This window comes from Aspergillus brunneoviolaceus (genome assembly GCF_003184695.1).
Source record: "Aspergillus brunneoviolaceus CBS 621.78 unplaced genomic scaffold BO95scaffold_109, whole genome shotgun sequence".
Taxonomy (NCBI): Eukaryota; Fungi; Ascomycota; class Eurotiomycetes; order Eurotiales; family Aspergillaceae; genus Aspergillus; species Aspergillus brunneoviolaceus.
In genome coordinates, this window is record NW_020290839.1 from 763 (window position 1) to 25,059 (window position 24,297).

At 51.2% G+C, this 24,297-nt stretch overlaps 11 protein-coding genes across 11 annotated transcripts; 5 read left to right on the forward strand and 6 right to left on the reverse strand.

The window, feature by feature from the left end:
- Nucleotides 1-1,427: 1,427 nt before the first annotated feature.
- BO95DRAFT_448170 (class I SAM-dependent methyltransferase) lies at nt 1,428-2,981 on the forward strand. The gene is made up of 2 exons (XM_025587792.1): nt 1,428-1,789; nt 1,880-2,981. Exons 1-2 carry the CDS (start codon nt 1,549-1,551, stop codon nt 2,533-2,535), a joined length of 897 nt encoding a protein of 298 aa, XP_025436641.1. The 5' UTR covers nt 1,428-1,548; the 3' UTR covers nt 2,536-2,981.
- A 324-nt stretch (nt 2,982-3,305) lies between these two features.
- Nucleotides 3,306-4,715, forward strand: BO95DRAFT_469040 (MFS general substrate transporter; the record flags this gene model as incomplete). The annotated part of the gene is made up of 1 exon (XM_025589408.1): nt 3,306-4,715. The coding sequence occupies one exon, from the start codon at nt 3,306-3,308 to the stop codon at nt 4,713-4,715; it is 1,410 nt and encodes a 469-aa protein (XP_025436642.1).
- Nucleotides 4,716-5,443: 728 nt separating this feature from the next.
- Nucleotides 5,444-7,198, reverse strand: BO95DRAFT_400995 (glycoside hydrolase family 13 protein). Its single transcript, XM_025583855.1, has 2 exons — nt 6,783-7,198; nt 5,444-6,724 (listed from the first exon to the last, which is right to left on the reverse strand). Exons 1-2 carry the CDS (start codon nt 7,173-7,175, stop codon nt 5,534-5,536), a joined length of 1,584 nt encoding a protein of 527 aa, XP_025436643.1. The 5' UTR covers nt 7,176-7,198; the 3' UTR covers nt 5,444-5,533.
- Nucleotides 7,199-8,678: 1,480 nt separating this feature from the next.
- BO95DRAFT_376347 (carboxylesterase/lipase family protein) lies at nt 8,679-10,268 on the reverse strand (the record flags this gene model as incomplete). The annotated part of the gene is made up of 1 exon (XM_025583198.1): nt 8,679-10,268. The coding sequence occupies one exon, from the start codon at nt 10,266-10,268 to the stop codon at nt 8,679-8,681; it is 1,590 nt and encodes a 529-aa protein (XP_025436644.1).
- Nucleotides 10,269-11,101: 833 nt separating this feature from the next.
- Nucleotides 11,102-12,861, forward strand: BO95DRAFT_488235 (tannase and feruloyl esterase; the record flags this gene model as incomplete). Its single annotated transcript, XM_025590505.1, has 3 exons — nt 11,102-11,571; nt 11,620-12,400; nt 12,422-12,861. The coding sequence occupies exons 1-3, from the start codon at nt 11,107-11,109 to the stop codon at nt 12,859-12,861; spliced, it is 1,686 nt and encodes a 561-aa protein (XP_025436645.1). The 5' UTR covers nt 11,102-11,106.
- A 1,323-nt stretch (nt 12,862-14,184) lies between these two features.
- BO95DRAFT_376297 (uncharacterized protein) lies at nt 14,185-14,418 on the reverse strand (the record flags this gene model as incomplete). Its single annotated transcript, XM_025583193.1, has 1 exon — nt 14,185-14,418. A coding segment is annotated over one exon (234 nt), but the record flags the coding sequence as incomplete, so codon positions are not given.
- A 1,634-nt stretch (nt 14,419-16,052) lies between these two features.
- BO95DRAFT_376266 (putative NAD+-dependent epimerase) lies at nt 16,053-16,796 on the reverse strand (the record flags this gene model as incomplete). Its single annotated transcript, XM_025583190.1, has 2 exons — nt 16,053-16,629; nt 16,702-16,796. 2 exons carry the CDS (start codon nt 16,794-16,796, stop codon nt 16,053-16,055), a joined length of 672 nt encoding a protein of 223 aa, XP_025436647.1.
- Nucleotides 16,797-17,732: 936 nt separating this feature from the next.
- On the forward strand, nt 17,733-18,169 carry BO95DRAFT_376334 (putative quinol monooxygenase; the record flags this gene model as incomplete). Its single annotated transcript, XM_025583197.1, has 3 exons — nt 17,733-17,789; nt 17,840-17,953; nt 18,005-18,169. 3 exons carry the CDS (start codon nt 17,733-17,735, stop codon nt 18,167-18,169), a joined length of 336 nt encoding a protein of 111 aa, XP_025436648.1.
- A 1,748-nt stretch (nt 18,170-19,917) lies between these two features.
- On the reverse strand, nt 19,918-21,030 carry BO95DRAFT_457622 (PLP-dependent transferase; the record flags this gene model as incomplete). Its single annotated transcript, XM_025588491.1, has 3 exons — nt 19,918-20,082; nt 20,186-20,780; nt 20,852-21,030. 3 exons carry the CDS (start codon nt 21,028-21,030, stop codon nt 19,918-19,920), a joined length of 939 nt encoding a protein of 312 aa, XP_025436649.1.
- Nucleotides 21,031-21,110: 80 nt separating this feature from the next.
- Nucleotides 21,111-22,714, reverse strand: BO95DRAFT_477427 (Gfo/Idh/MocA family protein). The gene is made up of 5 exons (XM_025589984.1): nt 22,591-22,714; nt 22,411-22,524; nt 22,251-22,345; nt 22,010-22,202; nt 21,111-21,937 (listed from the first exon to the last, which is right to left on the reverse strand). The coding sequence occupies exons 1-5, from the start codon at nt 22,658-22,660 to the stop codon at nt 21,384-21,386; spliced, it is 1,026 nt and encodes a 341-aa protein (XP_025436650.1). The 5' UTR covers nt 22,661-22,714; the 3' UTR covers nt 21,111-21,383.
- Nucleotides 22,715-22,981: 267 nt separating this feature from the next.
- BO95DRAFT_23143 (nitronate monooxygenase) lies at nt 22,982-24,292 on the forward strand. The gene has a single exon (XM_025581275.1). The coding sequence runs from the start codon at nt 23,041-23,043 to the stop codon at nt 24,115-24,117; it is 1,077 nt and encodes a 358-aa protein (XP_025436651.1). The 5' UTR covers nt 22,982-23,040; the 3' UTR covers nt 24,118-24,292.
- The last annotated feature ends 5 nt before the right edge of the window (nt 24,293-24,297 follow it).

Consider the following 24,297-nt stretch of genomic DNA (forward strand, 5'->3'; position numbering starts at 1 on the left):
TAGATAGAAATAAGAATATAATAGACTATCTAAACTAAAGTAAAAAGAAGAATAGTAAAATAAAAATAGTATATTTATTTTTAATAGTCCGATTATTAGTAAATATACAGTTTTTCTGATATTATATATTATAATTAAAATATACAGTTTAAACCGAGCTGTAATTATATATTTTTATATATATTTCTTGCTATAAGAACTATAATTTTATAAAAAGCTGAATTTTGTTAATACTATTAGAAATCTCTGATTAATTCTTTAAAATAGAAATAAAGAAGATACTAATATTTTTTTTAGTTATTTTTTTCTGATTTTAAAAACTTATTTTTATATACTTTTAGACAATGGTTAAGATGATTAGATTAATAACCGCTTAATCTAAATATATCTTAACCGTGCTAAAATTTAAATAGATATAGCAAGCAGATCTTAGTATTAAGAATAGTTAAGATGGTTAACCGTCCCTTTTTTAGCTATACCGCGGTCAGGTATAAAAATTTCCTTAACCTGGCCATAACCTGGCGGTCAGGTATAAAAATTCCAATTAACCTGACCTGACCTGGCCGTTAGCCACTCTAGCCGTAGTAGAACTAAAAGTTTTAGCCAGATATAGCAAGTATTTTTCTCTATATATTATTATAAATACATAGATATAATAATATAGATATTTTAGAAAAAAGTACTAGATTTTAATCCGAAGACAGTTTCTTATATATATAAGTAAAGTATTCAGCGATATTAGTAACAGAAGGAGAAGCAGTACAATAGCCGGAGCCAGATAAAAATTTATGTAATTTTATTTTATTAGTTTTTAATAATACGTGTAGTAGAGTGCTTTTGTTAATAAAAAGTAATAATCTTAGTTTTATACGGCTTAAGGTCGATATATAGAGATATTTCTGAAAGTAAAAATAAAGCTGTATATACAGAAAAAGAGAATATCTTTATATCAGATCTATTATATAATATATTAGTTCTTAAATAGGAGGCGGTAAGATCAGCGGTCAAGGGACTTAGTAAGGAAAAACTTTATTTGTCTGATGGCTGTAATCGTCCGCCGTACTTCACTCTTTTCCGGTCGTCCGCCGGTCCGCCGTGCGGTGCGGGGTATTCGGTTGTTCTGGACCTGGATTGGCGTCGGATCCTTCCCATCATGCGATTAGCTGATTCGCTGGGTTGGTGACCAATTGCCCTGTGTGCATCCTGCAGTGATCGATACTGACTCAACTGTGGTGCCAGTGACTCATTCCTAGTCCGCTATTGGGAAAGGCCATGCTTCGGTATCATCACGTCAACTTTAATTGGATAGGTAGTCACCCAACCTTCTCTTGGGGTCAATCAACTATCCGTGTGGTTGACTGGGTAGCTGAACGCCGTATAAGGTAGAACCTACCTTCGGGGTAACTCAATTAGGCGGCCTTCCAAGCCGGACATTATAAGAGGATCCCATCCACGGGTCAGTAGGTGGAAGCAATGCTCCAGTTGCAACCTTGATCATCTAGCTAGAGCACAGTGGGCTATCTATGCCCTGAACTGTTAGAGCACAACATGTCCACTCAACTCGACGCCGCCTGGGTCGCCCGTCTCTCCCTACACGACCCCGCCCACTTCAGCATCCAGCACTCGCAAACTCTGCATCGCCTGGTGCTCCTACAGCACTGGAACATCCCGACTGGTGCCAAGGTGCTGGAGCTCGGATGCGGGCAAGGGGACTGCACGACTGTCCTTGCAACTGCCGTGGGCGAGCAAGGAAGCGTGGTGGCGGTTGATCCTGCGGACCTGGATTATGGTGAGCCCGGACTGGCTCCCTTTTCCCTACCCTGCTGCCAGTCTGTCCTGAAAATGCAAGTAGAACGTAGCTGACCAATGGCTGCTGCAGGTGCGCCGTATACCCTTGGCCAAGCACAGGGCCACATTTCGCAAGGCTCACTGGGGGATCGCATTACTTGGGTCCAACAACCCCCTCTGGACTACCTGTCCTCACTCCATCCCCCCTCCCCCTCTTCGCCCCTCGCCAGCCAGACTAAGGCCTTCGACGCAGCGGTGCTCGTCCACAGCCTATGGTACTTTGCCTCCCCCTCGCTCATTTTGTCCACCCTGTGTGCCCTCAAGCAGCACAGTAAGCGTCTCCTTCTCGCCGAGTGGTCGTTAGTCGCCACGCACCCCTCTGCTCAGCCTCACGTGTTAGCGGCGCTTACCCAGGCCGCGCTGGAGTGCCGTAAACCCATTAGCAATTCGAATGTCCGCACGGTGCTGGGACCCAGGCGGCTTACCGAGCTGGCCCTGGCCGCCGGGTGGCAGTTGCAGAGCGAGACCCGCGTGCAAAGTGGGGAGGGCTTGTTGGACGGACAGTGGGAAGTCTCTGCTTGTCTGTCTTCATCTTTCGAAAAAGAGGTGGAGGAGGCAGTGAGTGATGGGAGGGAACGGGCAATGGTTTTTGCGTTACGGGATGCGTGTGCGGCGAGCTTGGAGGGTATACCAGGGGGCCGGACAGGGGTTAGGGCCATGGATGTTTGGGTGGCTAGTTTCGTGTGATCCGGCAACTTACCTCTGCTTTCCACAGTGGCAGACACCTACTTTCCTCTGCCTTGATCTGGAAGCTAGCTATGTGTGACGGTCGAGAGCGACCAACGGGCCAGGATGCGGCAAATGGATCCAGTGACCAATGCAGTAGTTTGAAAACAGGTCATTCTTAGGGGGGTCCAGTGATCAGTGTACCTGCCTGCATTCATATGGAGGTTGCAGGCTTACGTGCATTCGGGGTTTCGGACAGGAGAAAAGCCCGAGGCTATGCAAGACAAAGAACCCAATGCCTGGTATGATCGAACTTTGGTCAGCAAACATGGACTGGAAGGTTCAGGGGCTGATAGTAGTATGCAGCTTGCTGTCTTTGCTTTGGTTATGGGGTTTTCCATCTATTTCATGCTGCGCCTGCTTATTCTTTTGACATCCTCTGTTAATTTATTCCTCTTTCTCATCCCCTTTCTTTCTCATCCCCTCCCCCATGGCTGAGACCTCAACTCCCGAATTGGAGCAGAAGAAAGCTCTATCCAACTCGACATACAGTAAAGTACTAGATAGTCCACACGATCGCGGGACTGAGCCAGAAAGCAATGGGACGAACTCCGATGAATCTCTCCATCCCCCGGGGCCCAAACCGAGGAAGACCTGGCGGTTTTGGGCGGTCTTCCCATCCTTGTGTATGACGACCTTCCTCGCCGCTCTCGACACATCCATTCTCTCCACTGCCTCTCCGACTATTGCGCTCGATCTACACGCGGCAGAGTTGTACATGTGGATTACCAATGCATACATTTTGTCCTCCACCGTGGTCCTCCCCGCTCTTCGGCCAAACGGCGAACATCTTCGGCCGACGATGGCTGATGATCATCTCGGTGGTTATCTTTGCGGTGGGAAGCGCCATCGCCGGAAGTGCCAATACCACCACGGCAATCATCGCCGGACGAGCGATCCAAGGGATTGGGGGCGGAGGCATCAACATTCTCGTGGACACCGTCATCTGTGATCTGGTGCCCCTTCGCCAGAGGGGGAAGTATGTGGTACTCATGGCCTCGGTCTGGGCTGTAGGAACCACCATTGGCCCGGTTCTTGGTGGTGCCTTTGCGCAGTATGTCTCCTGGCGCTGGGTCTTCTACATTAACTTGCCCCTGTGCGGTGTGTCGCTTTTTCTGCTCGTACTCTTCCTTCGTGTTAACCATCCGCCCCGACCACCCAACACAACCCTCGGGCAACAGTTCGGGCGCGTGGATCTACTGGGCAATACCATCCTCACCTTGGCTGTGGTGGCCATTCTGCTGGCATTGACCTGGGCGGGAACTGCCTACCCCTGGTCCTCGGGGCGGATTTTGGTGCCTCTGTTTCTTGGATTTGCGGGCCTGGTCCTCTTCTGCATCCACCAAGCCTCGCGCTTCTGTCGGGATCCTTCCATCCCGCTCCAGCTCTTCTCCAGTGCAACCGCTCTCTGTGCCCTCTGGCTCTCCTTCCTTCAGAACCTGCTCCTCTACTGGGTGGGCTATCTCCTGCCCGTCTATTTCCAGGCTCTCTGCAGCCTGTCCGCCACTGCTTCCGGCCTTGCTGTCCTCACCATCACAGCAGCCATTGCATCTTTCGGCGTGATCACCGGCGTTTTGATCGCAATGCAGGGGAAATACCGCCCCTTCCACTTCCTGGGGTATCTTTGTGTGACAATCGGGGTCGGCTTGTTCTCTGTCCTCAATAATAACTCCCCCGCCCGGGACTTGGCCGGTTTCCAGGTTCTCTTCGGGGTTGGGTTGGGTATGATCTTCTCCTCCACCTCGCCGCCTATCCAGGCTGTTCTACCAGAGTCCGAGGTAGCGACGGCGACGGCGACGTGGGCATTCGTTCGGAGTCTGGGGTGTATCTGGGGCATTGCGATTCCGACATCCATCTTCAATACGAGAGTGCAACGGATGCTCAGCGTCGTGAGTGATCTCACATTGAGAGAGAGGTTGGCAAATGGAGGCGCGTATGCTTTGGCCGCGGAGGGGTTGATTAAAAGCCTCAAAGGTCAGGCGAAGCTGCAGAGTGAGGTCTTGAGGTTGTACGAGGATGGATTGCGTTGGGTATGGTGGATGGCGGTTCCATTCGGTTTCACTGGGCTCTTGTTGTGTTTCCCTGTTCGCGAGGCAAAGCTGAGAGAAGAATTGGTGACCGAGTTTGGCTTCCGAGAGTGATTGATAACACTACACATTGACACCCCTAACATATAAATTACTAGAAGAACAGCAACACAGGCTCCTGCATCCCGATCACCAGTCCAAGATAAAACTGATGGGTCAATGCAGCCAACCTTCTCACTCTGGCTCTAAGTAACGATAGATAGAATATTGAGATCATGACCACTGTCACCAAATGGTCACATCTGTATCGTGCATATGAAGAAGAGCTACGAAGCGAGTACAAACCAAGCGCTTCCGGCCGTATTCCGAGAGCGCTCATCTACGTTTTTGGGGAGCACTGGCAGGCCAGTAAATGATTGGGCCGATTCTAGAAAGGTTCGACAAAGGAAAGCAACTCCTATCCTACGCCTTCGGCAAGTCCTCTACCGTGTGTACGTCGGTCGAGCCGATCGCTAGCTCAACCATACTATTTGAATAAGGTATCAGTTCGATAAACTCATCGCCGGATATCTTTTGTCCCAACACCATTGCTTCATGCTGAAGTAGTGGATCTAGTGGTGAACACAACCGAAGGGGTCACGAATTATTGAGGTCTGCACGGACGTCACAGTGTATTGATCGTTAGTGACTGGAAACTGGAATGACGATCATACGCGTATACAATGCAGTACAGAGCTCATTGGTCGCTCGCACATGACAGCTGATCTCCTGACCCCTATTCACAGAGAAAGGTAGTATGATGGATTATTCCAGACCTATGCAATATTGCACCATCTTCAAATCTACTTGCATAGCTAAAGCTCCCTGGTGGACCACTGATAGTAGATCGGGGGTACCTTCTTACAGACTGGAATTCTCGCTCTTTTGCAACCCTACTTGCAGCACATCATCACTCCTTCCCAGGCCTGAAGCCTAATAGTTGCTCCGTCGCCAACGGCAATGCTCCTTTGGAGGGAAGAAGATGCCATCCAATCCACCTCTAGCGACCCAGGGATCTTCCAGGCTACGTTCTCGCCAGTCCAATTCATCACGACCAGCCACTTTTGTTGCGTCTGAGCACCTGTCCTCAGGTATGCATAGATTTGCTCATTGTCCAAGTCCACGTCCTGGTAGTCGCCATACACAAAGACATCTTTATACGTCTTGCGGTTGCGTAGAGCGAGCTGCCAGTATTGCCAGACAGAGAGGTCCTGGCTTTCGCATTCCATCTGCGCTTTCACATTAACCGTCCCAAAGTCATCATTCACTCTCATCCATGGTGTCATGTTGGATGCTGCAAATCCTGCATTGGGCTCGTCGCTCCACTGCATTGGCGATCGGGCGTGGTCCCTGGCTTTTTTTTGAAGAAGCTCTCTTGCCTTTTTCATTTGTTTCGGATCGTCGGAATAGAGCCTTTTCGTCTTCTGCCAAAAGTTGATGCTCTCTATATCCTTGTAGTCCACATCAGGATTCCAGTCCGCTGAAAAGTTTCGCATCCCAATCTCTTGACCCTGGTAGAGATACAAGGTACCACCGAGAGTGGATTGCCAAAGCGCCAGTAGCTTGCCACCACGCGCGCGGGACTTGTCGCTGTCGTCCACGTAGCGCGACACAGAGCGAGCCTGATCGTGGCACTCCAAAAAGAGTGCATTCCATCCATCCCATGCGATCATGTTTCTTTGCCAACCGGAGAAGATCTGTTTGAGCTCTGTCAATTTCCAGTCGCGCAAACTCCATTTCGAATCTCCTTTGGTCTTGACATCCGCAATTTCCATGTGGTCAAAGATGAAGATCATATTCAGTTCTTTGGCAGTTGCTCCGACGGTCTTGATGATTTCACTTATGTCGCTGACGTAGGCTGTTTCCCCGACGGTCATGGTGTCATACCCTGAGAGAACATTCTCGTATATCCCATGCATGAACTCGTGGAAGCGCGGCCCATTAGTGTAGAATCTCTCTCCGGGTTGGAACTGGCAACTGGGGTCGACGACTGGGGCATCGGGGAATGAAGGATCCTTTGAAATCAGATTGATCACGTCCATTCGAAATCCTGACACTCCTCGGCTCAACCAAAAGTGCATAACCTAGAGGAATCGGTCAGCCAGACTCAGATCAAATGACACCGAATGAGGGTGGAGATACATCGTGAACGGCAGCGACCACATCGGGATTCTCCCAGTTCAGATCGACCTGTTCCGGAGTATGGAGAGTCAAATAGAATTCCTGGGTTGTTTCGCTCCAGGTCCAAGCGCTATGGGAGTCGTTCAAGATTTGGGCCCAATTGTTCGGAGGCAAAGGGTTCCCCACAGAATCATATTCGCGCGGCGGCTTCCAGATGTACCAATCGCGCTTTGAGGAGTTTTTCGACCGAGCGGATTCGATAAACCAGTCATGCTGATCTGAGGTATGAGTGACGACGAGATCCATCATAAGCTTCATATTGTGTTTGTGGAGAGCTTCGATCAGCAAGTCGACATCGGCCATGGTTCCATAGCGCGGGTCGATTTCTTTATAGTCCGATATATCGTAGCCCATATCGACCTGCGGAGATTTGTAAACTAGACGATGATGTTACATTAGCAACTGAGAAAAAGATGGCAGCTATCGACACCGGGCCTCTTTGTGCCGTGCCCAAGGGTATAGATGAAGACGCTCCCTACTAGGACTGGTCCAGACAACATCCACTCCCAGGCTCTTCAAATATGGCACCTTCGCCGTCATGCCACGCACATCGCCCCAGCCATCTGCCTCAGATGGAGGTTTGCTGCTCTTGAAACTTGCGGGATAGACTTGGTAAACCACCGCTTCCTTCCACCACTTTGGGGTTGCATAATTGGAAGATGTCATTCTTGTAACCTCGGGGTTAATGATTAGAAGGCCTATACGACTGTTTCATGGAAGAGGTTCATAGCCAAACTTCACGATTGCACCTACCAACCACCGGGTAAGAAGTTCTCAACCGTTGTGTGTGGCGTGTCGGGGTAGGACTAAATATAGTCAGACAACATCCTCTAGCTTTCGCCCCACGAGGACCGCAAAGTCTACTACTACAGCCCCATCATGGATACATCCTTGATACTGACACCCATGACACCCACTAGGACCAACCAGCCCTGCAATGTGATTAATCCTACCGGAAAGAGGGACACATAAGCTTGCGGGCGCGGAAGCCTGCAGTGGAGCATCCCGCCACCCCCCGGGGCAACCTAAGGTCGGACCGGAGTGAATTCTCGGTCGCTACGTCGTCACCTGACCGGATGGAACCATCCTTCATTGGCCGGATAACCACTCTGCGATAAGCGCGGCTTTTCTTTCGATGCAATAGGCCTAGCGCTGAACTCTAGTAATGCACGGTTTGGCACTGAAACTTCACATCATGGATCAAATGCATGCTTCCCTTGGTCTCCAAGTTCCAACCACGAGACAAAACAGGTTTAGATAGCGGGGCACCGGCGGTCATCGCGCCAACGTGCTGTATGGGACGGTACAAAAGGAGGAAATGAGTTTGCAACTGCCGCCCCGCCCCGCGCTCCCCCCGGGTCCACTCATTTCCAATGCAGATAGGTGCTCAGCTGCCTACGTCTCCCGCGTCCCCGTGATTTGTGTTTTTTTTATGGTGGGTTATTACTGGGTAAAAGTCACTAGGTACCCCGTAGGTCTCTTGCCATGGTCCTTCAATTGGTTGATGCGGCCGAGGCTGCAATGCCGTGCACAACAAGGGAAGCAAGAGAACGCTTCCGATTCCCCGGTGAGCTGTCAACCAATAAATGAATAGATGAAAGATCTCAACAATTGTGCTATCGAGTGGGACTGTAGTGTACAGAGCATGCACACAGAAAGATAACCGGCAGCGGAAACCTAATCCCAGACGGCAACGAAGAGAAAGAAAAACACAAACCCAAGCTTCGGGGAGACTAGATCCAGATGAGATGGGTAAAGAAGCGGCAGCAGGACGACCCCCGGTCAGAGGGGTTCCTCGTCCCCAAGTCAAGTTAGACGGTTATACTGACCGGTTGCCCCCCAAGAATCAGTGGGAGATCAATATGTCACTAAGGTGGCAAACCAATCCTCAAATAGTTCGACCTTCTTGTTCCAGGCAATAGGAATCTGGCCCCATCCATTACCCACATGCTGGACCAGTTTGGAGGCATTCACTGCGGGCCACGCGACCGTACCTTGAGCCTGCGTGTTAGGATTTCCCGTCTTGATGAAGCTGGCCCAATAGTCGTTCATCTTGTTGGCGATAGCGTAGTCCTCGGCGGTCCAGGGCTTGTCGGTGGCATAGAGATTGTTCAGCACGTAATTGATCTCCGACTCGTGATAGGCGCCGGAAGTCTGACCGGGGGGCGCGTGATCCCAGAAGTAGTTCCAAACGGGGCTGCTCTTAGCAGTATACCACATCTGAGTCCACAGCCAGGTACCCACCCTGGATCGGTCAGTAAACATGGAATTATATGCCCCTGATGCGGTTGTCGAGTCATTCGCCGGATAAAGACTCAGAAACCGGTCCACCCATTCCCCACTGTACGTTTCGTTGAGGTCCTGCAGATATTCCGCGAGCAAAATATCAAGGCCGTAGGTCGCACCATTCTCGTCCTTGTTGTTTCCAGTGATGACTGGGACGTCGTGGGCCAGACCTTTCATGAGGATGTTGAGGTAGGTGTCCGGCATCGCGTAATAATCCAGGACGGCCTCAAACATGATCGTGTCATCACGGGTCGTGCCGGTCGCTCCGTCGATCAATGCCTGCATGCTGAGGTTGCGGGCTTCGGCGATGCTGGAAACTCCCAAGTTCGACAGGTAGGCATCACCGTCCTTCAGCGCATCTTCCAGCGTGGTGTAGGCTTCCGCGAGGCTGGTGCACAGGGGGTCGTGGGGGTCCCGGACACCACTCTCAATGATGGCGCCGACAATCAGATCGCGGGTCAGATTGCTGTACAAAATGTGCTGAGTAGCTGCGGAGCCAGCGGATTGGCCTTGGACGGTAATGTGATTCGGATCACCTCCAAAGGCCTCAATATTGGCATGGATCCATTTCAAGGCGGCGAACTGATCCAGCATTCCCCAATTGCCTGAGCTATTGGACCCAGTCACCTGCTCGAATTCCTCCGAGAGCTCGGAGTGGGCGAGCCAACCAAACGAACCAGTGCGGTAGTTATAATTGACAAAGACGATTCCCTTGTCCGCCATACCACCGCCGTCGAAGAGAGGATCGGCCGCAGTCGACTCGGCGGGATAACTCCACATGACCACGGGAAGCTTCGCATCGGTGGAGTTGGCCGGACTCCAGATATTGAGGTTGAGGCAGTCCTCATCAATGGTGTAGCTATTATCTCCGGTGGTGGCTGAGGGACAGACAGGGCCCCAGTTGCGCGCATCCAGCGTCTGGTTCCATGGGCTTGCGGGCTGCGGCGCTTTCCAGCGGTTGGCCCCTCCGGTGCTCGCAGCAAATGGAATGCCCTTCCACACGGTGATGTCTTTCCAGTGCGTTAGGTTGCCAGTATTGCTGCTGTCGAAAGCTGGATAACCCTGGACCGAGCCATATTTGGTCTCGATCACGGTGTCGTAGAGCGCCGCGGAAGAAACAGATATGAGACCACAAAGCGTGGGGAGTGTATTGCGAAGCATCCTTTCAAGACCTCAAAGGGGGCAGGCAGGATTAATCAAGAGAATGTAAAGATCAATGTTGTGCGCTTGGGATTCTAAGCACCACTGAGCGGGGAACTTGAGTATTATAGTCTCTCCGACTGCCATTCCCGACTCCCTGCTTGCGCTGAATTCCTGGACCGTGCGAGGTCTTCGTTACGAAGTCAACTATATCCTCCAGTCGGTGACAATGCATGCACTATACCTGAGAAGAGAGGATTGCGTCAACTCCATTATTATCATCATCATGGCCTACTGATAGATAGGTTTCAATTGTGCTAGCCAGGCTGGGTTCTGCATGAACGGAGATGAAGCTTGCGTAACTCATCAGCACGGGAGCATGCAAAAGGGAAAGGCCTACGCGGCGCCGGGTAAACATCCGGCGATCAGGATGCTATCCAATGGGTGATCTCTCCGCAGTGTCCAGAAGGCTTGGTGATGAAGTCAATTTTACCCTGCGACCTCCGATCGAGCCATAAATCAGTGGGTCCATTTTGCCTATCAGGAAGTTTTCGGGAGGTTAAGGCGGAGGCTAAGGCTACCTTACCTAGCTATTTCCATTGATGTGGATGCGAGGTGCTTTCGATCTTGGTTTGATCTTCGACGGCATCTCACATCACGTACGCGTCCTACCTTAGCTGAAACCTTCAAGGTTCGCGTCCAGGTTCTCCGTGCCTGAGGAGGTCCAAACCGTTCCACCCGCATCCTATATGAAAGACCACGAGTAACAGCGGCGTCCAGTTCAGATGTTTGACCACCGGCTTGCCACTTTTCTACACCCCATCCATACTCTATTGTTGTTGACCCGGATTTTGCCACCATGAAAGGCTGTCTTGCCTTAGCGACGGCGGTGGGTGCTGCGCATGCTTCTAGTCTCGTTGATATTTGCACCGATGCCTACATCAAGGCCGCCTTGCCCGCCGAGGACACCTTTCAGGGTATCTCCATGATCTCCAGCTCGGTCTCAACCAAGCTCCATTCCAACGTGTCCATCAGCAGCTCCAACTTCTTTCCCGCTGCTACCATCAGCTACTGCGATGTCAGCTTCAACTACACCCACATTGGCCGGAATGATCGGGTGGCTCTCACCTACTGGATGCCCGCCCCAGCCGACTTCCAGAATCGGTTCCTCACCACCGGAGGCGAGGCCTACGAGATCAACGAGGATTCCGGCACCTCTGGCTCCTTACCGGGCGGTGTTATGTACGGGGCAGTCTCCGGTCTTACCGACGGTGGCTTCAATGGGCAATCTTTTGACGATGTCTTCCTTCTCGCCAATGGCACTGTCGACTGGCAAAACACCTTTATGTTCGGCTAACGAGGGATCCACGAGATGATGGAAATCGGCCGTGAACTCACCCGCAATGTGTACAACACTGGGGAGAAGAAGGTCTACACCTACTACCAATCATGCTCCGAGGGGGGTCGTGAAGGCTGGTCCCAGGCCCAGCGGTACGGCTTTGACTACGACGGCATTATCGTCGGCGCGCCTGCCTTCCGTTTTGCCCATCAGCAGATTAATCATCTTGTGCCCAACGTGGTAACCCAGACGATGAATTATTATCCGCCCCCTTGTGAGTTGGAGCTGATTGTCAACGCCACCATCGCTGCCTGCGATCCGCTGGATGGCCGCGCAGATGGGGTCATCGCCCGCTCGGACCTGTGCAAACTGCACTTCAATTTCACCTCCTTGATCGGCGCCCCTTACTACTGCGCGGCCAGTTCAGGCGGGAGCAGTCTGGGTCTCGGGTTCAGCAAGCGGCAGTCCATGGGCGCGACCCCGGCACAGAATGGCACCGTCACTGCAGAGGCAGTACAATTGGTTCAAACGCTGCTCGCCGGCTTGAAAGACAACCAGGGCCGTCAAGCCTACTTGTACTTCCAACCCGGGGCGGACTTTGACGATGTTGAAACCACCTACGACACGCAGACCGACGCCTGGGGCCTTAGTATTGATGGTAATGGGGGCGAGTTTGTGGCCCGGTTTCTGAACCTGCAGGATGTGAGCTCGCTGTCTTCTCTCGACAATATTACTTATGACACTATCCGCGACTGGATGCAGATGGGGTGGACCATGTACGAAGATACCCTGATGACCCACAACCCCGATCTCAGTGTCCTCCAGTAGGCTGGAGGCAAGGTCCTGCATTTTCACGGCGAACAGGACCCTAGCGTGCCTACTGCCTCCTCCGTCCATTATTACGAGGCGGTCCGCAAGATTATGTTCCCTAACGAGACTCTAAACACGAGTGCCGCCGCCCTGGGCGAATTCTATCGGCTCTATCTTGTCCCCGGCATGGCCCACTGCGGCACCAACAGTGAACAGCCAAACGGACCCTTCCCCCAAACGAACCTGGCCGTCATGATCGATTGGGTTGAGAACGGTGTGGTCCCCGTGACGTTGAACTCAACAGTTCTCCAGGGAGACAATGAAGGTGAGCACCAACAAATCTGTGCTTGGCCACTCCGCCCTCTCTGGTCCAACAACGGGACAACTATGAATTGTGTGTTCGACCAGGCCTCGTACGACACGTGGATCTACGATTTTGACGCCTACAAACTTCCTCTGTACTAAGAGGAAGATATCCGTCGGCTTCAGTTGTTGGGTGTTTCCAGGGATTCGAGGGGTCGATAACTCTCAGGCTCGCATGGTCGTTCGCTTTTGCATCTACCACATTTTGGTAGCCTCTGGCACTACGTTCCTCGGTGATAACCCACAATGGGCTATGCCCTCAATTCCTCTTCCTTCTCCCACCCCTCGAAACTTTTGTTTGCAATCTTTCGATATCCGTGCCCATATATTACAGTATAGACAACCCAAGATAGGTCGAGACTGAATGGTAGCATTGCCTCTTGAATTTAGCTGCTATTCTAAATTCATGAATATCACCAGCTGCTTAATTAATACCAATAAACGCACCAGAGCGACATTGCTCCCAGTTACAGAGATCCATGGTCACAACCACCCTCGGTGTCGGTGACGTTAAGGAAGATTTGGTAATTAGACTTGAGTTATAAGCCCTCAGTCGGCAACGCAATGGCCAAATCGCTTAGATCGACCAGCCCCACACCAGACCTGGGTTCAGTTGGGTTGGGTGAAGGGGAGTTCCGTACAGGGTCATTGGGCTGTTGTTGTATTTCCTAGTTCGCGAGGTGAAGCCGATGAAAGAGTTGATTACTGAGTCTGACGTCCAGGAGCAGGACCCTCATGCTGGGTCTCAAGCTGGTTGAATAACGCAAAATGGTAGAGAAGAGGAAGATGTATGCCGATCTGTTCTTCGACCTTGAAGTTGAGCAAGGTTGCATAAGGGGCATAAGAAGCTCTTGGAACATGTATATAGGTTACTTGATGAAACCAGAGCAATCACTCGGTACCCATAGAGTCTACCCCCTACACCTAAATATTCGCGGATCAAAACGGGGAGATGGCTTCCTTATGTTAGTTCATACTGGTTGCTGAACTAGAAGATTTTTCGACGTCTCAATAGTCCTCCAGGCTGGACCATCTTCTTTCCAATTTTAGTAAAAAGCGCTGTTTTCAATCCTATTCCAGCACTTGACCTCAAGTTGATAATTACTCGACTTCCTGTTTCCTCATCAGGGCATGCGACTCCAGAGTTCTTGTAATCCCAAGACTATTAATGTGACTCAAAAGTTTCTGTTCCACATCCTCAAGCACGGCTGAGCCATCGTCACTTTGCAAGCTTCCCCAAGTGAGCTTCATTCGAAAGACATAATACTCCTTGCATGTGAGCTTCTTTGTCTCCATACTCTCAGGCGCCTCGAGAGATCTGAGGTTCGTGGCTACCAGTTCATGCGGTTAGCATGAAGCACTTTTCACGAAGGAAAACACGAGACAAAACTCAATCTTCGCGCCAAAAGAGTGGTCCAGCACTTACTAAAATTGGGGTGAACGAAATACGGCATGCTGTAGCGGTCCTGGTTCACCCGGGACCTTTTCCCATGAGATACGATGCATGGTTGACTTGAGTTGCTTGCCGGTCCATACAGAAAGAGCGTCACCGATGTTAATGACAATACCTCCTGGGAGCTGAGGGACTTTGTGCCAGTGATCTTGGGGATCTGAAACCTTCAACCCTGGGGAATCAGTGAACAAAAGCGTGATGCTGCCCTAGTCGGTGTGTTCGGTGAGACGGGAACTGCATCGTCCGACTTGATAGCCAACTTCGGGTATTTGATAAATTTCAGGGTGTTCCCGGGAAGCCCATCCTTGTGTGACGAGGTAAAGAAGTCCTTCGGTAGGCCCATAAGCCATGCAAAGCAGGACAGTACCTTGACTGTGAGGTCATTGCACTGAGCCTTAAATGCTTCAATCTTGGTCAGACGATGCAAGTCCCACCAAGAGTGGAGATTGTCACTCTTAAACAATTGGCCAGTCGGCAGCCCAAAGCTCATGCCCCTCCGAAACAGCAAACCTGATGGACGTATTCCGTCAGTTCTACTTCTCAGACAGCCTGGGCAAAAGGCCTTTCAGATTGATTACACACGTAGTAGCCTTGTGCCCATCATAGCCACCTGGATCTTTCTTTATGGTTCTCTGCGTCTTGATGCTTCAGGGAGCCTGAAGAATGCACACGACTGTCTGATAATGTCCGCGTTAATCTTGCTTGCCATATGCTTGCCATATAGTGCGGCTCGTTTGAGGCACCATTTCGAACATCCTCTCTGCATCATTGATTCCATGATCTGTCACAATAAAAAAGCCCCATCCCGGGCTCGCTTTGAAGATCTGCTTGGCAAGGCTTGGAAGGTCCGACTCAAAGTCTCTCAAACTGATAATAGGAAACCCCATGGTTGGCCGTGGTCTGATCGTGGTGGGGCTTGAATGGTTTAAATGATAGTGGAGAGGTTGTGTAGCAGTGGATAGGGTAAGGAGGTGGAAATATATAGTTAGACTTCTATAACTGCACTGTTGATATCGCTGTTATTGTGGCTCTTATCGTTCACCTTTTCGGCCATAAGCCACTACTTACAGCTCTTATTGGTCTTTTTGTCCGCGGCCGAGCGTCGACCCCTTTGCTTTCACCTGTCCGACTGGATCTCTCCGTAGAGATTTACCCCTTTACTCGATCTTGATCTCTGGATGTGGATCCTATTTAGGCTATCATGATAGACCCTGATAACATATCTGCAGATTGGTCGGGACGCGCACATGATAATTCGGCCACATTCTAGTTGGGTAACCTATTCAAGGTCTGGATTTGATAAGTAGAAGAACATCAACGATTTTGCCTTCCCTACAGCCGTCAAGCAAGCGAAATCGGTTATGCAAACTGCAGCTTCTCGAGTGCACAAGATGGACAAGCTCAGCTATCGAAAATGGCCTTTCAAATCCTGGAGACTGGCTAAAGAGCAAAGTAGCCTGGCTCCTCCAGGTATCAGAAGCAACCAAGGTATTGTTCCATGCATAAGACCAGTACGGCACAGACTAAGTTGAGCGTGCTTTTAGACTTGGACTCTATCCCTCCTCAACAGATGACATGGAATGGACTTGACTTTGCCAATTATTGGATCCCGGACTTGGTCAATATCACAAGCTGGTCCGTCGGAACCGCTCCACTTCTTGTAGGCTTAAGCACAATTGATACCGTCATCATCCTTTTCCTCTCCGGTATTTGCAACGCCATTCCTACGATTCTCAATGGATACGTGGGAAGTGATTACCATAATCCTTTCCTAATCGCAATCCGGTCAAGCTTCGGCTATTACCGTGGGTACTTTCCGCCTTTCTCTCGCGCTGCTCTGTCAGCAGTTTGGCTCGGAGTAAACCGCTATTACGGACTCTTTGGAATGACCGAGGTGAGGTTGTCCAAGGCCCTTTGTACCACGGAACTTTGTGGTATGGGACTTTTCATAGGCGCGGACAATCATCTCTGCGGCTGCCTTACTCGCTGCGTATGGATTGGTTGGATTCAGGGGCTGATTTTCGCTAGAGGCGAAACACCTTTCAGGGTCATTCTCACCATAGACCTCATCAGTCGAGACATAGACGAATCTGTGGACGGAGCCTATCGACTTTGCGGCCTCGAGTAATATCTGCGTCCCGACGACGTTGGTGGTTGTATAGGCTAGCGGGTTGGAGAATGACTGGTCGACTCGAGATCGAGCAGCAAAATGAACAACCGCGTCAACCCTGTAACTCTTCATTGCAGCCATGACATCCGAAAATCTGCATATATCACCTTTCACAATGCAGAAAGCCGGGTGCTGGTCAATGGTTGCGAGGTTATCCAAGGAGGCGCAAGACTCCAAATTGTCGAACCCGATCACTCGATAGTGGCTTGCGTAGGCGTGGACTATCATGCGAACATACCATCCACCACTGAAAGCATCACAATGATTTGTGTTAGTTATGGCTGAATCATACGGCCAGACCCAGGGCAATGACTCTTACATAACACCAGCACACCCCGTTACAAGGATATTTTTCACATTTGGTAGAGGATTATATGTTGGGCAGTCACCCTGTGGAGGTACTGTATCCTTCATCGACAAAGGTTGAAGGTATTTCTTCTCATTCACGGTTGCTATCTCGCGAGAACAGTGGGTTTGCTATTCTGCGCTATAGCCATGTTTCAGCGCTGTGTTACAGAGTCCGATTCCTGCCCGAATGGATTGTACAGACCTACAGTACAGTTGATGCGCGTTGACCCTTCCTCCCAACAGGCAGACGCACTCTCAAGTTTGTGTCATGTACTAGGATAGGAACGGACATCCATGACATCGGCCATATATGATGCCCTGGTTGGTCTCAACGCTGGTAAGTATGGAGTAGCCGATGATCAGAAAGAAAGATTATGAATGTGCAGAACGGAGAAAGAATGCTCCAGGTTTCTCAATGAGTACCCAAGCAAGGTTTTTGTCGACAATGCCTATGACAGTCTGAATGTTCTCGGAGTACAGAATAAAAACCTAAACCAGAAGAATAGTTTAAGTTTGAAGGTGGAAAATGGATAAAAAAGCACACCCCTGTTCAATAATCCCTTCAGAGGCCTGCTGAGAGTTTGAGCTTAACCCCCGTGTCGACACGCTTCCTATCCGTGCCATAACTGCTTACTGTAGGCCGACCAAATTGACTGTCGACACTTGACCTATGAGTTCTGCGGGCTCCGTCGGTATTAACTGACAGAATTGACTATGTCGCGACCGGTGCTGTTATGCTACTAGCGACCAACAATTTGTTTTTCGTAAGTTTGGTAATACTTGGTCTGGTCTTCGCCCCTTGTCTTCCCATCTCATCAACCAACCTGGACAGAATCAAGGCGCACATGAGGCCAAACTTCCAGCGGGGTCGTCCCTCTTGTGCTGGGTGCTCAGACTCGGTCGACCCGAGTACTCCCAACATTTATACCCCGAGGATTGGAGGCAAACAAGCGTTTCTTGCTAGCTGAACAATTGAGGGCGACGACCTCAACGCAGAAAAGAATGAGTGAGATCCACTTGATTGCTACTCTCCGCCCTGCACCCGGCAAGGAAGCCCAGGTTAGCTTTTGATTTCACGTTCTCCTCAAGCGCTAGACTAACATAGCCAGCTGCGCGAGATCCTACGCGAAACAACGGCCCACGTCACTCACGTTGAGAAAGATTGTTTGTCGTTTCTGCTGACAGAAATGACTGATGGCAATGGTAGACAAAGTCATCGAGAGGTTCGTCCAGATAAGTCTTTTCTTTGGCCATGGGAAAGCAGGTTACACCAGCTGACTCGGCACATGTCTAGATGGGCCAATGCGGAAGCCCTGGTTCGCCATCATCAACGAGAGTGGTTGAAGACCATGTACCAGCAATTTGAAGCCGGGGAACTGCTGGAGGGACCGGAAATGATCGAGTCCCTGCTATTTGTCGATGGCTTTGTGTCACGATGAGTACATAAGGTCCGATTGAATTCATGCCGTAGTTTGCACCTCGTATTAGCGTTACCTACCTAGTAGTAGGACTTTCATTCCAGTCTCAACGCGTGCCTGTTTATTTACCTAAAGGCTAGCGCCCGGCATGAGTGCTACTGTTTAAACATCTTCCGTCCTAGGAGATCTGTTTCCTTTTTGACTGTATCTATCATGCGTTCGTCCGCAAGCTGACAGTCTTCTCCTATTTTTGTGATTGTAGTTGTGTGTGTCGCGGTGTTTACCGATATCTTTCTCTATGGATTAATTGTGCCTGTGCTGCCCTTTGCACTGGAGGAAAGAATTGGGCTCAGTGGCAAACATGTCCGGCGATGGACCTCCATTCTGTTGGCCGTCTACGGTGGATCCATTCTTATCGGGTCCGGTATGTGCACACATTTTCCTTGCAGCGTTTGCCCGGATGCCTGCTAACCTTGACTATTGAATCTGAACAGTGTTCGCCGGATGGATTGGGGACCAAGCATGCAAGAAGACGAGACAGCTGCCGTTCCTAGCCGGTATGCTAATTGCTGGGGGTGCGACACTGCTATTCTCACTCAGTAGATCCCTGGGTTGGGTCCTGATTGCGAGGGTACTGCAAGGTCTCTCAACCGCTCTTATCTTTACAATTGGATATAGCCTTCTTTTGGATACAGATGGCAATGGGCGCATAGGACAGGCCCTTGGGTTTACTAGCATGAGTCTCAGTTTAGGTTTTTCACCGGGCCGATTGTAGGAGGCTTCATCTACGATTTCGCAGGCTATTTCGCTGTCTTTGGACCTGCTTTTGCGTTGATTATCCTTGAGATTGGTCTACGGTTGCTCCTGCAACCTACGGTCCATCACACAACACAAACGCCATGCATCGTTCAGGCTGACGAGCATTCATCTTTAATATCTAGCAGACCGGTTTCCAATGCTAATGACGACCCAAACGGTCTGAGCACTGCCCAACATCAATCAGCATCGTCCCTGGTGACCCTCCTACACTCTCCACGCTTTGCAGTGGCGATAAGGGGATGGCCCTCCTCAACACCTTCATGACAGCCTTCGAATCTATCTTGCCTATCTACCGGCACGAAGTCTTCGGCTACACGCCAAAGCAGATAGCCGTGGTCTTCCTGGCAAACACTCTGCCTATGGTCTTTTCTCCAATTTCTGGAGCTCTAGTAGACCGAGTAGAGTCGTTCGGGCCTGCACTGGCCGGATTCACTCTCGCGGGTCCGAGCATGATGCTCCTGGCTCTGATACAAACCAATAATTTCATCAATTCCCTCCTCCTCCGGATATTGTTGTTTCTGTTTGGGAGTAGCGTCTCGCTCGCCATGCCGGCTATGATGGCAGAGATCAGTCTAGCCACCGAAGCGGTTGAGCATGCACATCCGGGAATTTTTAGTCGAGGGGCATACTCTCAGGCGTACGGTCTCAGTAACGCTGCCTTTGCGGGGGGACATTAGCCGGGCCATTGTATGCCGGTTATATGAGAGAATGGTTTGGGTGGAAATTGATGGCAATTTCTTCGGGTGCGCTTGGTCTGGCCACGGCAGGTTTGGTTTGTGGATATACTGGAGAAGGGCGCAATGGTGAGGCCGTGCAGAGGAGAGATCTCTAAGGTCCGGCGTGCCTATTGGCCTGCTAGCAATCTCACCCCCTCCTCTCTTGACTCATCTCAAATAGAACTGCTTGGTTACTATAACGGTTGGCTTTCTGTCCAGAATGCAAACACACCCTCAATGGCGCGCTTTTGCTCCTCCTCCAACATTCCCACTTCCCACAAAAAGCTGCAACAATAGGATCTGTGCCACGGCCATTGTGGTGCCATGATCATCACCATTGAACCTCCCCGTCGCCAGCCCCATCGGGGATAAATGCAACGGCATGAATTGGGGGTGCGTCTGGATCCCTCGCATCCAGAAAGTTCATCAGCTGCTTTCGTCTTTGTGCGTCCATAAGCCTGATCCAGAAAATGTTGGCGTTATAGGTCGTATTCTTCGGAACTGTCGGCAACATCAAGTATCCCATCTCGACTAGTGGTCTGAGCGCGGAGTAATACTTCTGCCAAAGGTGGAGTCTAGACGCATTGATGGTATCTGCGGCTTGTAGTTGGGCGCAGAGAAATGCAGCCTGCAACTCGGACAAAGTGGCGTTTATCCCCAGGTCCAACCATTGGTATCGATCGACCTGACCGCGATTCGTGCCGTGCTCATAGACAATCTTCGCACGGTCATTGAGAGAAGGGTCGTTGACAAGCAGTGCACCACCCTGGCCTCCTGCGGTAAAGTTCTTCTTCTCCTGAAAACTGATACATCCTATGTGGCCTATAGTGCCGAGCATGCGGCCTTTGTAGAGTGAGGTACATGCCATGGCGGCATCCTCGACGACCAGTAACCCGTGTCTTCTGGCAAGGCTCATGATGAGATTCATATCGGCTGCAATGCCCCCGTAATGGACTGGAATTATGACCCGTGTCTTGCAAGTGATTGCATCCTCGATCAAGCGGGCATCGATATTCATGGTTCTACTGTCCAGACCCACGAAAACCGGCACCGCCCCACGTAGAACAAAAGAGTTCACGGTGGAGACATAAGTGTCGCTGGGCACGATGATTTCATCTCCCGTTGGATGTCGGCGAGGATGGCGGCCAGTTCGAGGGCGGAGGTGCACAACGACAGAACAAATGCTTTCCCTTTTGATCCCGTCGGCAAGAATTTCTCCAGCCATTGTTCGCAAAGTTGCGTATATCTGCCTTTGCCGTTGAGGTTCGAGAGCGTAAAGGCTTCTTGTATAAGCGCAATCTCAGTGCCAAGGTCTGTCGGCTTTGTGGTTGGGATTCGAGCAGGCATTGTTGCGGAGTGACCGAATGTCCATTGCTGGTTAGTCAATTCAAGTAACTACCTAGTATTTCAATTCATACTCGCTGTGACGGGGAATTACGAAAACTAGCCGGAGCTGCGATCGGCCATAAATCTCTCAAAGCCTTGGCTTTGGCTTTTACTATCACCATGAGAGTCTTGCTATATTTTCTTGTTGCCGGCGAGTGGCACCATCGCGTAAGCGGGCTACCCTTCAGCTAACACGATGTCTTGCTTTTGTTTGGCCCTCGGGGGGTTTTACAATGTGCTTAGTAGCCTTGGAAATACTCCTGTTTGACGATGAGCAAATGACCGGATTGGATGTAGCACAGATACGATGCTGGCTACTGGGCCACGGGATACACCAACGTCTCCGCCTCTTCCCCAAACCACAGTTCATTTTCCTTTCTGACCTGGTCCATGATCTTCAGGGTAGCCAGGCTCTCGTTCCAGCTCATCGTCTCACTCTCCACTCTCCCACTCCGTACACATCTCGCTAGCTCATCTGCTTCATAGACTAGCCCATACACCTGGTCCGGCATACGGTTTAGGATCTCTTTCCTCACCATGCCGATAGTGCCAAACCCTTGTTCTCTTGCAAAAATCCGGATCCTTGACGGTCGCCAGGGCCATCCAAATACTTGAATCTCTCCCTTATCGCCTTGGACACGGACACAGGGTGTCGTGCCATCCGTGTCGGTCGCACAGTGAAGAGAGGAGGCAACCATGGCCTGAACCTCATGATCGTCTTTCTCGGCCGCGAACCTCAGCAGAATAGTTGTTGTCTCGTCGACCCCGGTGCTTCTATCTTTCGTCATCCCCGAGGCTACGGCGTGCGGTGCATAATCCCTTCGCGGGCCGAGTGCCTGCAATACCCAGTTCAAAGAGTAGATCCCCACTAGAAGCATACACCCCATGCGTTAGTAGCCGGTCCAGGCCGCTCCTGAGTCTGTTAGGGCTTGACACTTACAATCGAGCAACCCTCCTCCAGCCAAGTCCAATGTGATCAGGCGATCCCCGGTCAGAAATTGGCGTTCAATCTCCATGCCCAAGCCATTGTCGGCCCACACTCTCCGGACCGTCCCAACCTCCCCGAGTACCTCGCGGAAGGCACAGCCAATGGGTTGAAATCTTGTCCACAAGCCCTCCATCACAAATAACCGCTATTCCGTTGCGGTGTTAAAGAGCGCCCTGCATTGTTCCGCATTCACTGTAATTGGCTTCTCGATCAGAACATGCTTTCCGGCCTCGAGTGCCATCATGGCATTCTGGTAGTGGTGGGAATGTGGCGTGGCAATGTAGACCGCTTCACATGAGGTGGATAGAAGGGAGGCGTAAGAGCCATAGGGGATAACGCGTTTTTGGGCGCACGGATTTTCTCCAGGAAGGTGCAAGCTGTGGATAGAGAGGTGGAGGATGCCACTCCAGTGAGGGTGTGGTCGATAGGTGAGCAAGGGCGTGAGTTGAGGATATCGAGGGCAAACTCTAGGATGAATGATCAGTCTTGTCTGACTATTCATCCCCGTGGAGGCAATTGAGAGGAGCACTCACTTTCGGCTATCCGACCTTTTGAGAGAATCCCCCAGGTCAAGATTAAGGGGGGCTGCTCTTGTGGATTCATGGTGGGGAGGGGGCTGGTCCGTGACTGAACATTGGCATGGACGCAGATCAAAAGGAGTTTGTGATGGTGCTCACCATGCATAGATATCTTTATGTGCAACGAGAAAATGCATACTGACCCATCTTGTACTGTAACTTACAGTGTACTGCGTAACTTAGTACTACCTTACAGCCGCGGGTGGGGCGGCAAGAGGGGAGGAGGAGGATTTGCTATTGGTGGGAGGCTCAATTCCGCAATACCCGCAAAGATCCCGAGTCCATCGATCCATCCGGAGGTGGACGTCATCTTCAAGTTTTGGACCTTAAGTTATCTATCTCACCACTCAATTATATTTTCACCCGTTCTCACCAGCTCCCACCAGACTACTCCGTACAGCCAGAATGGCCCACACTTATCGACTGGCAACCACCTTCTCCCGCGCGTATTCATGGGTGAAAAGCCCCTTGGTGGTCAGCGCGCCGATGCGGGTGATGGCCGGCCCCGCGTTGGCGGTCAGCGTCTCACAAGCTGGCGGCCTCGGCTTTCTGGGCCCGCGAGTGAAAACCCACGAGATGCTGGCCGACTTGCAAGACACTTCCGACCGCATCCAAGTTCTGCAACATCAATCATGGGCCGACAGTCCTGTTCTGCCGGTCGGCGTGGGGTTTCAGCTGTGGAGTGATGACCCAGAGCTTGCCATTGCCGCCGTTGAGCAGTATAAACCGTGTGCCGCATGGCTCTACGCCCCTCGCGACCCGCAACGAGACTACGACTTATGGTCGCGTCGAATTCGCACCGTCTCCGCTCAAACCCAGATCTGGATTCAGATCGGAACTCTAGCGGAGGCCAGAGCGCTGTTGCAGGGTCAGGAATTGCCCGACGTGATTGTCGTACAAGGAGCGGAGGCAGGCGGCCACGGTCGGGCTCGCGACGGACTGGGGTTGATGACTCTTCTCCCCGAGGTCGCCGACCTGGTGGCCGGTCAGATCCCTCTCTTCGCAGCGGGGGGCATTGCTGATGGGCGTGGTGCTTCGGCGGCTCTCTGTCTAGGAGCGTCCGGGGTGGTGATGGGGACCCGGTTCCTGGCCGCAGAAGAAGCCCGCATCAGTGCCGGTTACCAGCAGGAAATTGTGCGCGCCAGCGATGGGGCCGTTTCGACCACCAAGACCATGCTGTACAACCATTTACGTGGCACAATGGGCTGGCCAGCGGAGTACAGTCCCCGAACCATCATCAACCAGTCCTTCATCGAACACCAACAGGGGCGACCGTTTGAGGAGCTGAAGGAACTGCACGATCAAGCCCTCAAGGCAGGCGACAGTGGCTGGGGCCCAGCCGGTCGACTGGCCACCTACGCTGGAGCATCCATTGGCTTAATACACGAGGTCCAAAGTGCGGCAACCATAGTAAAAGAGGTGCAAGAAGAGGTAAAAGCAAAATTACCTGGGATGGTTGGAGGTGAGGAGGCAGGCGTGTAAGGTAACTTAGAGAGCAGTAGGTAGTGTGTGTCTTGTGTTTGCCCGGGTGAATTCACAAACCACCCACCACAGTTCAATACTAAGTCAATAGTCAGTCAATAAGCAGCATTGTTTGTTTGCGGGGGAGTGGGGATCTTCAAACACGGGGAATACGGGGGGTGATGACGTCACTTTCTTCTC

Bases quoted from the DNA above. Each gene is read 5' to 3' on its own strand.
- BO95DRAFT_448170 (XM_025587792.1), top strand. From the start codon at position 1,549: ATGTCCACTCAACTCGACGCCGCCTGGGTCGCCCGTCTCTCCCTACAC. The intron at 1,790-1,879 runs GTGAGCCCGGAC...TGGCTGCTGCAG, and splicing joins TCCTGCGGACCTGGATTATG to GTGCGCCGTATACCCTTGGC.
- BO95DRAFT_400995 (XM_025583855.1), bottom strand. From the start codon at position 7,175: ATGGGCTACGATATATCGGACTATAAAGAAATCGACCCGCGCTATGGA. The intron at 6,725-6,782 runs GTATCTCCACCC...CGATTCCTCTAG, and splicing joins TGGTCGCTGCCGTTCACGAT to GTTATGCACTTTTGGTTGAG.
- BO95DRAFT_477427 (XM_025589984.1), bottom strand. From the start codon at position 22,660: ATGAATCCACAAGAGCAGCCCCCCTTAATCTTGACCTGGGGGATTCTC. The intron at 22,203-22,250 runs GTGAATGCGGAA...GCAACGGAATAG, and splicing joins TGATCGAGAAGCCAATTACA to CGGTTATTTGTGATGGAGGG. The intron at 21,938-22,009 runs GTAAGTGTCAAG...GTATGCTTCTAG, and splicing joins TGGAGGAGGGTTGCTCGATT to TGGGGATCTACTCTTTGAAC.
- BO95DRAFT_23143 (XM_025581275.1), top strand. From the start codon at position 23,041: ATGGCCCACACTTATCGACTGGCAACCACCTTCTCCCGCGCGTATTCA.